A 14,853-nucleotide genomic window follows, 5' to 3' on the forward strand; every position below is an offset into this window, starting at 1 on the left:
AGGAAAAAAAGGAAAATTTCCCCTGAAAATAAATATGCACTGACAAAAAAGCAGAGGATGCCAAAAGTACAAATACAAATAACTTTAAGCTCAAATGTTAAAGCTTTTACAATCCTTTGAGGTGCATTTGTATACAGATGGTGCCACCTGCTGGCCATGAAAAGACAATATATTTTACTATAAACTCTGGTCACCACCTGACCGAAATATATGGATAAAAATTCACTAACAAAATCATTAAAGAAGTGTAGCAAAGCAGCCACTAAGTAATTACTATATATATGGCGCTTAGCATTTCCTAAGAGTAATAAAGGAAACATACTGGTTTTGACTTCAATTTCACAGGTATTGTCAACAAAGAAAGATAGGACAAGACTGTAAAGGGTTTAATGATTTTAATTGTGTGAATTCTTTTTTCCATCACCCAGACACTCTTTTGCCATGGTAAAATGATGCATGAAGTTTATACAGGGTAAGAGGTAATTGAACAGCAGTGCATTTAATAACTGACAGAAACAATCCTTAAAGACAGAGGACACATCATGATGGCATTGATGTAACCAAACCATCTGAGATAGCAGTATGAAGTTGTTGTTTCCACACTATAATGCTGATGAATGGAAGCTGTGACACAAGGAAGGTAATTAAGGACAAGATCGAATCTGTGGCCAATTTAAATGTGGATGCATTCTGTCCAATAACTTGGAAATACATTTATCATATTTTTCAGTTTCGGGGTCTCCCAGGCACAGCAGAAACATGACGTCCAGTTAATCCATATCATTTAATGCTGTGTAATCCTATACTCATGCAGTAGACCGTACCAGTAATCAATATCTGAAAACCTCCCAGCAGATCAACTCAAAACGTGTGAGGAGCAGCACATCAACATGACACATCTTTCTCAACAGGTCACCGACCTTTTGTTTTAAAAAAATAAATGCCATAAACATTGCACTAATCACTTCACATCTACTCCGATTGACTTGGGTTATTAAAAAGGGCAGCAGAGCACAAACCAGAGATGATAAAGCAACTTTTGATTGTTTTCATTTATTTTTGTTGTCCTTTACACCATGGCTGCAGAGCTGATTGAAAAGGACTTTGCTTTTCATCAGTATCAATACAGGTGATTATAAGGAAAAGTTTGATTTGGTTTTGGGTTGAAACTTGGGTCAAATGAGGCAGGGAGAAGAAGACATTCCACTAAAGAGAAAAGGTGCAACCGGCGCTTTACAAACGGGGGTGAATAATCAAACCAAAATACAAACTCGACAATGGTACAATATATAAAATCTGCTCTCTGATGAAAAATGCAAACACAACCGCCCTTTAACCCTAGGCACATATGTAAAACCAATAAAATAAATCTTCATTAACAATTTTCTTTTTCAAAAAATATGCTTTCATTAATGCCATCCACTTCTGGGATGTGCCTATGGATAAATAGCAATGAGGAAAAATGTGTGGAGACAAAAAGTTACTCCAACAATGTCAAATGTATAAAGAGGGATGAACAATACTTAGGCATTGTCTAAACACACACAAACTGTTTTTATACAGTGCATATTTATGTGGTAAACCTTCCAATTATATATTGGTCACATATTGCAGTAGGATATTTGGGCAAATCAGTCATAATTGGTTACATATTTTTTTCTTTTAGGGCCACAATACCAAAAAATAACAATCTCATTTGTGGCTTCAGGATTTAAGCTTTTCCCCAATATTAATAATATAGCTTCATGGGTAACATCAAGTATTTTCTCTTTTCAGTTTAAAGGAATCTTAGTATCATAGTGTTAAAACACAATACATACACTGTATATGCAAATCAAATCTGCACATCTTTGTACAGATTGTCCATTCAGTGGTTTACCAGTGGAGGTGGACTGGACTTAACACAGTCACCTATGGGTTCAAGGAGTGACAACTCTCTCAATAATATATCAGTCTTCATTTGCTAAATGCAGCAGCAAGCAACTACGCTATGTCACCCTGTTCAGAGGCAGGGCCGGTCCCAGTCTGCAGCTGATGAAACAAGATCAGGACATTTGACTGAATCAGAACTTTTGCGTTTATTAATTTGCAGGTTCAGGAGGTGTGGTGCCTGTTTCTGCACGAGGATGGTCCAACTTACTGAGCAAAGATGAAGGTGGGTCAGCTACCGAACCAAAAAGTTCAGCAACACATTTCTGAAAAAAAATAAAGAATGACTTCTCTTATATCCTTAAGAGGAAAAAGGTATCCAAATAAAACAAAATGAACCTTCCAAGAGAGAAAAACTTGAATATTTTCAAGAGACTGTAGGATTTTGCATAGCAAAATGTACAAAGCTGCTGCTGCTGCGATGTAAGACAGAGACAATAATATACAGGATATTTACACATTTACAGGAAGAGGAGGAGACCGTCTGGACCAGGCTCTGCCATGGGCGGTTTTAGGTGTCACTTCAAGGACATTAGGTCAAAGTAATCGCATCAGTGATCTGCCAGTCCAGTGACACGTCAGACTGGTTTGGCTCCAACGCAGAGTGACAGAAAACGGAGTGCACAAATGTGACAGCAGAGGGTTTGAGTTTATAAAGAAGCAGCTGCTGAGACGAAGCAGAAGGGGCAGCAGACCAATGGGTGTTAACAGTGAGGGGACAGAACTCCTGGATGAGTTGTATCAACATGTCAGACATGATGCTGAATGGAGCCAGTGATTCCCCAGCCCTCTGGTCCGAAGACAGAAGAAGGGGATTTATGGAGGAGCTTTAAAATAACTGAAGGCTACTGAAATGTAGACCATCAACAGCCCGACATCTGACCAATACATCCCGGTTGTCCCTCTCTCCCCCAAGGACGCAGAGCTGAGTCCATCCTCCCTTCAGTCCAGAGGCTCCTGCTCCACTTTACACACCGTTGGCACTCATCTTGCTCTTCTGGGACACCTCTGTTGCTGCTTTAGCCTGCAGAAAAGGTCATAGAACTTAGTTTAACTACATAATATCCAGTATTTCCCATGGAAAACATTAAAAACTTATTTTTATTTTTGAAGTTCAGTTCAGATTTTTCCTTTAATTTTAAGTCCATTGCCACGATTACAGGATATGTGTCCCGAGCAGCTGAGATACTAGGGTCAGGTGCATAAACATAAACTGTGTGCATACCTTTTCACACAGATGAACAAGTATTTAGAAAAGAAGAATGTGCAGTGAGTGTGCGCACCTCATGCATTCATCAGACCAGGTGTACTCAGGGTTTTATCTGAGATCGCTGCTGGTGATATGAGGATGAACATGTGATATTAGGTGACAGATGTAACCTCATCATAAAGTTTATTAGTTTCACTGATAATGTTATCAAGGTTGCACAAAATTTGGTGAAATGTCAATCAAAGGTGCATTTATAGGCTTAATTCTAAATTATTTATGATTTATTAATATATTTATTTATCATGTCACCGTCAATGCTCATTTAATTTCATCCTGGATTCTGGAGCATTTTGTAAAGTCAGTTGTTCAAAGATTTTACCCCAATGATGGTTTGCAGAAACATATGTCCTATGTCTACACAAAGTTGTAAGAATCTGGCCACAGGACATGCTAGTAATACCGAGCTACAATGACTGAAAATGACAATCTATAATAAGGTGAGTGTACAACAGTTGAGTAATATTGCAAAATGTGTATATTTGTAAATTTGTAAAATAGTTTGTGCTAGAGTGGCAGACCTCTGTGCCTACATTACGGAGCTCTCAAAAGAAAACATCAATAAATTGTCAATAACTTTCCCTAATGCATAAAAGTAAACATCCATGTCTTTAATGTGACCAAGGTAATACTTAAGAAAATGCATGTCCCATGTACTTCAGCATGGGAAAAATAGCTTAACTTCCTTTATGATACATGTTTGTTTCGAAATGTGTGGATGTGTTTATACGAGACGGAAACTTAGTTTAATGGACTGACATTTAAACAGCAGCTATATGAACAGACCTCCCAAATAGTCTTAAAACAAAGAAAGAAATATGTCAGAGAACAAACATGTAAGAAACAAAGAGTCAGCAAGCTGGTGTAGCAAAAATATGTGTTTTGCCGATAGAATCATGAAAAGGTGCTGTAATAGAATTCAAAAATACACTCGGGATTTAAAATGTGCTTTGATGTCATGTAGTATCTCTTTAAATGACTGGTTGGTTAAAAAAGAAAAAGACTTGGAAGTGTGTGTGTGACAGAGGCAGGTCTATATTTATCAGCTATTTTTAAACCTCACACAGATTAACTTGAGATGTTCTGATCCAACTCTGCCAGTAGCTTTTAGTGTCTGTCATTATTACACTGGCAATAGGTATTCATTTTATACATCTAAACTAAACAGATTTCCAACCAGTGTCTACACTTTCTCTACTTTATTCCAGTACTCCTTCAAGAACAGTTAGTTTACCAGAAAGGTAGCGTGTCCCACTGTGAGAGATTAGGCTGTCATATGAGAAGGATCAAAGTCAGGAAGAACTAACTGGATTATGTAACCCTGTGGATTTCACAGGTCCAAGCAACAATGGGAGCTCACCTGAAGGACTTCAGCAGGAGTCAGAGGTTTGTCCGACACCAAAGGAGCCTTGTCTCGTATCTCCTCCACCTACAACACACAGATTAAAAACACAAATACAAGCAGGATTTTATGGTTATTCTGTATAACTGATCCCTTTGTTCCCATGTATTACTATCGTTCATACATTTACATTTTTATATCACAAACATAAGTGGTATCAATCTCCTCATCTAACTCCCTGCAAAAAAGAAAACTAGAAAGGCACTCTGAGAGCATATACCTCTGCCAAGGCCTAATACCAAATCTTGTAACGTTAAGGGAAGTGACAAACAATTTGTGTACTTGTCATTGGGATCCACTCCACAATTGAAAATTACACCTTTTCAACAAGTTTCATGAAACAAAACAAACCGAAAACATAACCTACTTATTACCAAGGTAATAAGCTGATATCTCTATTTCCTGTCATCAGTACAATTGATCTCATCTGATGCTGCTGTGTGTTTTACAAATACACTGACCGGTCTTTCTTTGATGATGAGCGCAGGGTCTGCCAACATGTCAGTGGGGACTGAGGTCGTGTTTGATCCTGTATTCTCCACTGGAGGAGGAGTTTTCTGCAAAAACAACATCATCTTATAAAATACCACATCCCATTCATGACCACATGGAAAATGAATAGATTTAATTTCAAGAGCTTCAACTAGTTAATTTAACGTTCTGTGGAAAAACAGACAATGATTCAAGGTATAGAATTAAAGATCTCCTGTAGATATGAGTTAACCCATATGAAATAAAGATTGATAAAGGGTTACCAATAGAGCTCCAGTGATTTGTTGATTAAAAGAGAATTAATAAGCAACTATACTGACAATTGATTAACTGTTTTAGTTCAGTTTTCAACCAAAGACAACATTTACTTGTTACAGCTTTTCACATATTCAAATGTTCTGCTTTCCTTTGGCCATATACAATAGTAAATTGTAGTAAATTATGTTGGGTTTTGGACTCTTGGGAAGACACAAAGCAATTTGGACATGCCACTTCTGGATCTGGGAAGGTGTGATGGCTTGTCTTTGCAGCTTTTAACCATTTCATAGACTAAACCATTAGTCATTACATGAAAATACATTTTAGTTCCAACCCAAAAACATAAGTACAATGAAAAAGTTGGTTTCCATAAGGAGAGAAAACACTGAATGGTACCAAATGTCAGTGACCTGCATACCAGCAGGAATGCTGAAACCGGGTACAACTTTCTATAATCTGTACGTTCAAGTGCATAAGCAGTACGATTTTTTTTAGAAGGTTGTAAAGGTCGAACCTCTAGTTTGGGAACAGGTGGGATGACTGGAGGTTTTGGTTTGAGGTCAGTCAGGTACATGGCTCTAGAGAGCAGCAGCAGCGATGGAGGAACGTTCTCCTTCAGATGCAGGTCCAGCCACTACAAGGAGGAGAACATTTACGATATGGGCAAAAAAAACAAAACATGAAAAGATTATTTTATTAAAACACATTTGGCATCAAGTCTGTTCTGAATTAACCAAAACACTATTTCCCCTTTTCTAAATTTTTTTATTCAACAATTACCAGAAAAATGTATTATCTTTAATTTTACATTGGCAAAGATGTCATATAACTGATAAATGGAGAGGAAATGAAAATCTATGTGTAACTTGTTTTTAATAGCAATCTCTTTGTGTAGAATATTTTAACTCTTAAGCCTGTGCAAATGTTAATCTGGGGAATCATACATTTATTAAGCAAGTATTTAGTGTCTACTAACCACTAAAATCTATTAACTTCATTCAGCTGCTCACCTGCTGCAACTGTTGATGTAGCTGATCGGTGGTGAGACCCAGAGACCTCATCCCCCGACTACGACACGCAGCCTGTAACTCTGACACACTCATAGCTGCCACACCTTCTGCTGAAATCATCTGTGAAGAAACAGACAGGGAAGTCACAAACTGTTGCACAAGCATGGGAAAAGATGCACATAAAGATGGACTAATAACTCAAAACCTGAACCAGTCTAGTTGTTTTACCTGAAATTATTAATTGTGGTATATAATATACATTGGTGACAACCGTTTAAAGATTGTGGGTATTTCAGTGAACAACTGACTTCTGTTCATTTCAATATAAAATTAAATTTGCCAGACAACATGACAGCATGAATGGACATCTGTAGTATGTCTCCCTGAGAGAGAGGACATCAATAAATGCTTTGTATTCTTGGGAAATAGTGACATTCGGCAGCAAATGTACAAGGGAAAGTACAAAACTAGTATGGCAGTTCCAAGTTTAACAACCCATGTCCATTTCTTCCTTTCAGGAGTGTAAAATCATGCCCACAGTCCGAGGCTCACCTCATCGTCCGCCTTGATGGTTCTGAGTTGCATCATCAGCTGAAAACGCAGCAAGTTGTTTGTGCCGATGGGCTGCAGCTCCAACAGTTTACACAGAGCCACCAGCTGGGGTCGCTCCAGGTGCTCCAGCGTCAGCTCGTCCTCAAACAGCTTCGAAAACCGGACAATGTCCTTTGTGGTGGGCTGCTCGCCTGTGCCCCGAACCTGACGAGGACACACATGTTCACTAAAGCAAAAACTACATAGAAGCTCTGCTCCATTACCTTGTTTTCCTCTACAGTGCTGATTATTTTGGTTATGAAAGATCCTCTGTGTCAGATTCCCTTGTAGGGGTGCAACTACCATTTATTTTTTATTTTTGATTAATCTGCTAATTATCTTCTCAAATAGTAAAAAAAAAGTCAATTAATATGATATAAAACAGAAAAGCAGTAAATCTCTACATAAAAGAGGCTTCACATTTAGTCAAACCTTATAACAGTGCAGAATTAAAAAACACTGACATATCTTATCAGCTGTAATAAATGTATGCATAGGCTGCCATCACCACACAAAATGTGAAGTGTCATCTTTGTTGTAATCTACCTGCTGAACGTATGTTGAGAATCGCTGCGTCTCGTCTTCTGTCTGAGCTTTTGCTTTATTCCTTCGAGCCATCTCAGCGATGGTCTCTTGGAGGAACTTGGCCAGTTCCAGCTTCGCTGCCAGACCTTTCTTCTGCTTCTCCTCCTGCATGGAGAAGGAGGGACGGGGACGCAGGTTAGTTTCAGGAATATACTTTAAATGCAGCTGCAGTTTGATGGTGACTGCTGAACACTGTGTTGATTACATTGCAAGTTCTCTACAGTGTTTTGAAACTTTTTATTGTGGTAGTTGGATCTTTTAAAAGTTTGACTTGGTAGTCAAGTACAAAAAGCTGACATTACAAAAAGTTTGAGACAGATGTACATAACGAAACTATAAAAACAGAAGTGTAATTCAATATGTTGTTTGTTGTCTGTCAAGCCTTTCTTTTGTTTTCTTCATTATGTTTTCCACATTATTGATTATAACTACATTCAAAAGCACAATGTTTTGCTGCCCATGTTAACCTTTTAATTTTATCTTGCACTAAAAGAGATATGTTTCATATTAATAAAAATGCAAAACATAGAAACCTGAAGGGCTGGTGCCCTGACTCAGATTTTCACCATTCAAAAACAGAATTATCCATCTGTAACTGTAACCTGAATGAAATAGGACCACATACAATACATTATTTGAATGGGCTCTTTGCAAAGTATTACACAAACAATAATATTGTACTATTTTGATGATAGCTTGGAATATCATACACTACATTTTATTTACATTTTATTTTATCATCCATCAACCCCATTTTTGACACTGTGCTGTAAACCTACCACTACATGCTGTTTTTAATGTGCAGCCACATTTTCAGAGGCTGGACACATCGGTACTGTCCAGGAGCACGAGAACATTTCTGTGAATCATTGAAGCGTGCTCCAGAACAACCAGAGAACATCAGAGCTGACAGGTTGACCAGACCAAGTACAGAAATCTGCTGCATTTCGTTTCCAGGATATCAGAAATTTACAAAAGGAATGTGTCGTTTTATTCAAGAACAATAGACATATCCATGAGGGCTTTTTAAAAAAAGTTACAGTACGCATTTTTCAGGTTTGGAGAGCATGTGCATTTCGTGCTGCGGCTCCCAAAGTAAACAAAGATTAGATTAAGTCTGCTGCCTGCCTGGCCTTAGGTTCTTTGTACAGCAGACATATCTGAGGGGTTATATAATTACAATGAACCTGTGACAGGGTCATTCAGGCGGCAGGGTGTGTGTGTCTGTGTGTACATGAACACATGCCTTTTTGGTCTCTGTCTCAAAGGTGGAGGGCAACATCTCTGGGAAAAGTTTGAGGAAGACAGGAAGAAGGAACTCCATGAAAGGAACGATGATGAACACAGTGAAGGGCACCAGACGGAAGAGGTCAGCGCAGGTCCTCATCAGCTGGAAACACAAAGAAAAACCATGTTAATGTGAAACATATATGGTAACATGAGACAGTATTCATGCAGCGGTGCAGTCCTCTTTGGAGGTGTGTTTGCATGTGAGATCCATTACATGTGCACTGAGGCTTTGCCAGTCCTCTTCTAAAATAGCCTGAATATAGTTTTACCATGGCATGTGCACAACTTAGGTCACCGAGGGTGCATATATTGTGTGCACCAATGAGTCAGTGAGATGTACAGTAACAAAATGTTCTTTTTCAATCATCTACCAGTGTCTTCTCGCCATCTAGCTTATCTTAAATGTGCATAGATAGGTTCAGGAAAGGAGCTCATATAAGAAGGGAGAACCTCTCAGCAGAGTCAAACTAGAGAGTATTAACATGATTTTTTTTTTTTTAACATGCTTAAGTTTTCTGAACAAAACCAAGACCAGCTCAGCTGACCACATCATGTGATATACTGTTTCATAATCTGGACAGAAGTACATGTAACTGACTGACTGCACATGTCAGTCATTAAGACGACTTAATGACAATTATGGACATTTTAACTGCTCAGCATTGGGAGCAAGGAAACCCGCACAGCTTTATAGAAACAGCCATTACATGGTTAATAGATGATCACAGATATAATCAGTATGAGTGTGTAGGTCGACAAATAAGGGACAAGAAACAGCAAAGAGATCTTTTACTATTAAAAAGTGTACCCATCAAAGAGCATTGGCAAGTTTTTAACTCCCGGTCAGTACACATCTTGCTATTGTTGGAAAAGAAGAGAGCCTTCTCTGTAGTGTGCAGCTGTATTACGTAGGAAATAATCATTCAAAGTATAAGAAAAATAAAATGAGAGTCGACAGACAGTATTTAAGGGTTCAGATTCGGTTCAGCAGCAAAACAAAGTGACAGAGGCTTCAGCTGCAACTGACAATTACTTTCATTATTGACAAATTTGTATTATTTTCTTGATGAATTGCTTTGCCTATGAATCATCTATGAAATGTAAAAACGAGGGAAAGTACCAATTGGTCCAAAAAGAAACGTTGCTTTTGACTATCACATAAGACAAAGAAAAGCGGCAAATCTGAAGCTAGTGTCGGTCATAAAACTGATTGATTGCTTTGAGCTCCAATCCTGACAGTTACATGAAGTGATGGTAAAATACCATCAACAGTGAAAAAAATGTAATGTCATGTATTAGTGTTGCATAAAGCTCAGTTTAGAACTGAACTCTGAATATCACAAATCATATCATAAATACTTTTTGTTTGTATAAAACGACACTATAAACAAGTCCTTGATAAAACACAGACCAAAACTAGAACTGAATGTCTCTCAGAGCAGGATTTAAGGTCACAGACTAAACATATTTAAGGATTATGAATGAGTTTAAATTCTGTCTTTCAAGCACTGTGACTTATAATACACTATTAAAACTCTGTGAATGTTAATTACAGGACTGTCTGTCTCACCACACAACTGCTGTTACATTTTGTACGACTTCGGGAACACACTGTACAGTCACATTCCTTATTGACAAGCAAAGGTGTAACACATTCAAAAGAACCCTAAAGCCATAAAATATATGTCTCACTGACTTCCTGATAACAACCCCAGAAAATGCTTTACAGAGCAACCAGAATGACCACTTTCAGAGCATTTTAGTTCAGACAGAAAAGAACCCAGACGACTGAAAAAAAAAGCAAAGATTTCAAATGAAATTGGGAGCGATGACCGTGTGGGAAGATGGTCTGTTGATGTTTGGTAGAAATCTAAATTATAATGTCTCATTAAAAACCACAGTATGTAGCCCAAAGCTCTCCATGTGCACACACAATTACTTCCAGGTACCTCACCTGAAGCTTTGATGGTTTGCCTAACAGGGAAAGGTTTTGATTTATGTGAGATTGTAGATAAGGTCCACTTCATATTTTACTGTATATTAAATGATTATTTAAAAGCTACTCAAGGAAAATATCCAGTTACACAAGCTTCTCCGAATATTTTGTTTATGGAAGACTTAAGTGCATATGTTTGGTGGGGTGCTTGGGGGTAGACTTACAACTTTTAACTTTATAACATGTGTTATTTACTTTAAAATACACAATTTCACATTATTTTGGACCCTTATTATTACCACATCCGTGTACAAAAATTTGGAATAATTCCCTGAAGTCCATTTTGTGCTCAGTATATGATGATTTAAGACCTACTTGGTTTAGTCTTTTGGTTAGATGTTTATATCAAACTTCAGGTTTGTTTGAGGAAAGGAGTGAAGTAATGTTGTAAATGCAGGAGAGGGCATATGCATGTAAAGACCCACGGGAAATATGTTTTAGTAAATAAAGGCTGAAATAAATGTCTTTCTTGGCTATTATTTTTAATAATCTCTTATTGAAATTAGGAACATATTCTACTGTCTTAAAACAAGAAATATCCTGTATGGTAACATGATATATGTGGAGTTGTGAGAAACTGAGTTTGAATGTCTGACAAGCGCACAGTTAAATGTCTGGCCTCAACTGTGACTTTCTTTTCTGACACCGTCCCATACAACAGTATTTTTGGTGTCTTCTAAGCCCATGATGGCTGGGAACTTCTATGTGCATGACAATAACTTACTGATGGTCTAGATCCCTATGCTTGACATTGTGGGGCTTTATAGTTTTGTATAAATGAATACTGCTACATTAGAGAGAAAATTATACCAAATTAAAATGTACGGCGAGCCTCTCTTACCCTTCTCCTCTCCCGGCGTGTGAGCAGTTGTCCATGCAGCAGCCTCCACACCATCCTGCCTGCAATCTTGATATCAATCCCAAGTAACCGGAAGCCATTGTAGTAATGCTTCAACTCATCCACAATCCTCAGATACAGAGCCTTTTTCACGACTGCCCTCTCCACTGGAGGAATGGCGGCCGTTGTAGTGGCGGTGGGCGTCGGAGTGGGAGTTGACGGAGGTTGGGCCTGAGGTGCAGCAGCTACAGAGTCCTTTTTAGCTCCTGGAGAAGCATCCTGGGAGGCGGCTGGTGAAGATTTAGAGTCCTCCTGCTTTACGTCTTGAAGCCAAACACCTGAGCAGTGTAGGGAGCGGGCAAGCAGGGCGGAGTTGTTGCCATGGCCGAGAGCGTGGCCTCGGTAACAGTGTGGGGAGCCATAGCGAGAGTGCCTGAGTGTCAGTAAGGACGAGAGCTGGCGAGGAGGGTCTATGTGGAGATAGGCTTTAGAAGTCAGAGAGGAGCAGCTGTGCCTCTTGGATAACAAATATGATCCCCTATTGACAAACAAAAAGAAAAACTGGTTAGTTATACATAATGCATAAGGAGGTCCTAAGGAATAAGTTAAGTATATGAAAGTGCTCAAACTTACATTTGATGATCTGATTACTTTATAAACAACACACAATTACAATTTTAAAATACAGTTATGCACTGGTCGGCCAATTAATTGGTGATTGGTTGGTAAAAAAAAATATTAATATGCACATTAGTTGCACCCCGATCGATTCTATTAGCTTGCAGGCATTTCTAAAAATTTACGAAACTTTCTTAACTATGATTGTTCTAATAATAAATAGAATGACAGTAAAATTATTTACTGACTGGTCTACTCCACCAAATGCTGTTAAGTCCAGTAAGTATGTAAAAGCCATCATGATAGAGCAGCAACTAAAATGTATTTTTATTGTCAGTTAATCTGTTTATTTGGTTTCATTAATCATTTGGTCTAAAAAATGTCTAAATACAGTTAAAAATGCATTTTTTCCTCTACACCGATTAAAGACATCCTGTGTAGTTTTTTTGTAAACAATGAAAAGATATGTATACATTCAATGTGGTCTACCAAAATTAATGCACTTCCATCCTGAAAAACAAACATTAAGATAGCAGTTTGTTAGTGTTTTAAGTCCTGCATCATTTACATCCATGTTTACTAGCTTGCAGTCTTATTCTTCTTCCCTGTCTTTGCTGGCACATTGCTACATTTTACTACCACTTGTAGATACATGCATTAGTGTGAAATGTGTCCCTGTGCACAAACAGGGAGCCCAATTATTGGAGGGAAATAAGGTACTGGGATAGTAAAAAGTTTCTGTAAACTGAAAAATGTACCAAATGATATATGAATAATAAATAGAAATGGCATTAAGCAATGGGTTAAAGGGAAAATAACTGATACACTTTCCTGTCAATTCAATACTGTGTGCAATGGTGGTCTTATTAATCCAGTAATATTAAAAGCACAGCTAATTTAGCATACATGGCATGGTACAGTCTCCGACAGTTGACAAATTGGTATACATATTTACTAGTGTATATATTGTCAAGTGGCCCAACCATTATCTACACTGTGGTCATGAGAATTTAGGTTAGTAAGAGTGAGGACAAAGCTGCCCTACCAGCTGACCTATCTGCTCTTGCACCATCAGTAGAAACCACAGTGGTTGTGTTTACCTCTTGTGTGTCATGTATGAGGCACACTAAATAGGTTCCACAGCAGCAGACACTGTAAACAGAGACAGCTCCTGCTTCTTTGTTTCTCTTTAAACACAGCAGAGCTCACCCAAGAGCTTATAATTACTGCCATTAAAGTTGTGTAGAGAACCAGTTTTGCATGTCATTAACATCTGAGAGACGTTCTGCTTACTTACCTTGATCTTGTGACTGCAAGGAGCACCTGGTGACTAAAGACTGCCATTGCAGGGACAGGTTACAGTTTTCTGTTGGAAGCACACATGGAGAGAGAGAGAGAGAGAGAGAGCGAGAGAGAGAGAGAGAGAGAGAGAGAGAGAGAGAGAGTGTTGGTGTCTGGTTACAGTTCACTTGTACGGTGCAGCAACAGGCCGACTGGAAAAATACAGCAAGCACAACTCGAAAAACATCTTCCCGATAATACACAGAGTCTGCTGCGATAACAAATACATGACAGACGTTACGTTTTACAAGTTAGCTAACTTTGATATGACATAATATGACAGAGATAACATTGACATGAACACGGCCGGAGAGCCGGTTAGCTTATTATTATGTAACAACTCGGCAGCATCACAGCTCGCTACTCTTCTGACAGATACCACATGTCAGTCCGTTCAATATAACTATTTAATATACCGTTAAAACTAACCAATAAAATATAGAAATCATATAGAAATAACCCAACACAGGCCTCCGTCACTGCCAACCGTCAAGTTAAGTTATACAGCCTCTGTTAGGTTATATGGACGTTACAAAATGCTAAACAAAACTGGAGAGCATAATATAACGTAATTTGATATTTTCCAATTACCATAGCTACTTATGTATCACCAAATTCAAACATCTCAATTACTTTACAAACACTCGTAATATTACAACTATATAAGCCTGTAAAACCTGCCGGTTAGGTGAGGTTCCCATTAGCATCATGCTAAGAGATTCTCCATTAGCTAAGAAGGCTCCGCTAGCCTGGCCGGTTAGCCTGCAGCTGGCTAAGCTAGCTGGTGAAATGGCAGTCCGCGGATGACGAGTCCACTAACCTCCAGCGTCAATGACGGAGCTATGGCTGCCGCTGCTGACTGGGCGTTGTAAGGCTTCTCGGTGAGACGACAATAATATAATCCATCCAAAACAATCGGTCGAGGTAAACGAAAGCAACGAAAGCAACGGCTGATGTGGTGATAAACCCATTTACGGTGGGTTTGTACTTTTAAATGTCGTCGTATCTCAGCTCGGGGCCGTCCGCTCAGCGTGTGCAGCCTTCCCAGGCAGCTGCACTGAAAGGTCACACTGTACATGCGTGAATGTTGTGTGCGTACCCGCCCAAGATCGTCTGTGCTCGGAAAGATGCTCCTCTGTGGTTTAGAAAAAAAACATTTTTTTTCCTCTGACCATTTTATATATAATCTCATAAATAAAATAAACTCAAAATACATACTTTGAATTCAGTTAATCT

The 14,853-nt window shown here is 38.6% G+C and overlaps 1 protein-coding gene across 1 annotated transcript; it reads right to left on the bottom strand.

The window, feature by feature from the left end:
* Nucleotides 1–378: 378 nt before the first annotated feature.
* letm2 (leucine zipper-EF-hand containing transmembrane protein 2) lies at nt 379–14,685 on the bottom strand. Its single transcript, XM_059337168.1, has 11 exons — nt 14,438–14,685; nt 13,574–13,642; nt 11,662–12,196; nt 8,781–8,924; nt 7,496–7,639; nt 6,911–7,114; nt 6,359–6,478; nt 5,863–5,982; nt 5,060–5,155; nt 4,557–4,625; nt 379–2,953 (listed from the first exon to the last, which is right to left on the bottom strand). The coding sequence occupies exons 2-11, from the start codon at nt 13,618–13,620 to the stop codon at nt 2,897–2,899; spliced, it is 1,536 nt and encodes a 511-aa protein (XP_059193151.1). The 5' UTR covers nt 13,621–13,642; nt 14,438–14,685; the 3' UTR covers nt 379–2,896.
* Between the last annotated feature and the right edge of the window lie 168 nt (nt 14,686–14,853).

The sequence above is a fragment of the Centropristis striata genome, chromosome 7, assembly GCF_030273125.1.
Source record: "Centropristis striata isolate RG_2023a ecotype Rhode Island chromosome 7, C.striata_1.0, whole genome shotgun sequence".
NCBI lineage: Eukaryota > Metazoa > Chordata > Actinopteri > Perciformes > Serranidae > Centropristis > Centropristis striata.

What these genes read in the sequence shown, in the direction of transcription:
- letm2 (XM_059337168.1), bottom strand. Translation starts at nt 13,620, where the DNA reads ATGGCAGTCTTTAGTCACCAGGTGCTCCTTGCAGTCACAAGATCAAG. An exon ending in CACCTGTTCCCAAACTAGAG is followed by an intron (nt 5,156 to 5,862) that starts GTTCGACCTTTA and finishes TTGTTTTTGCAG; the next exon opens with AAAACTCCTCCTCCAGTGGA. An exon ending in CTCCTGCTGAAGTCCTTCAG is followed by an intron (nt 2,954 to 4,556) that starts GTGAGCTCCCAT and finishes CCTTTTCTGCAG; the next exon opens with GCTAAAGCAGCAACAGAGGT.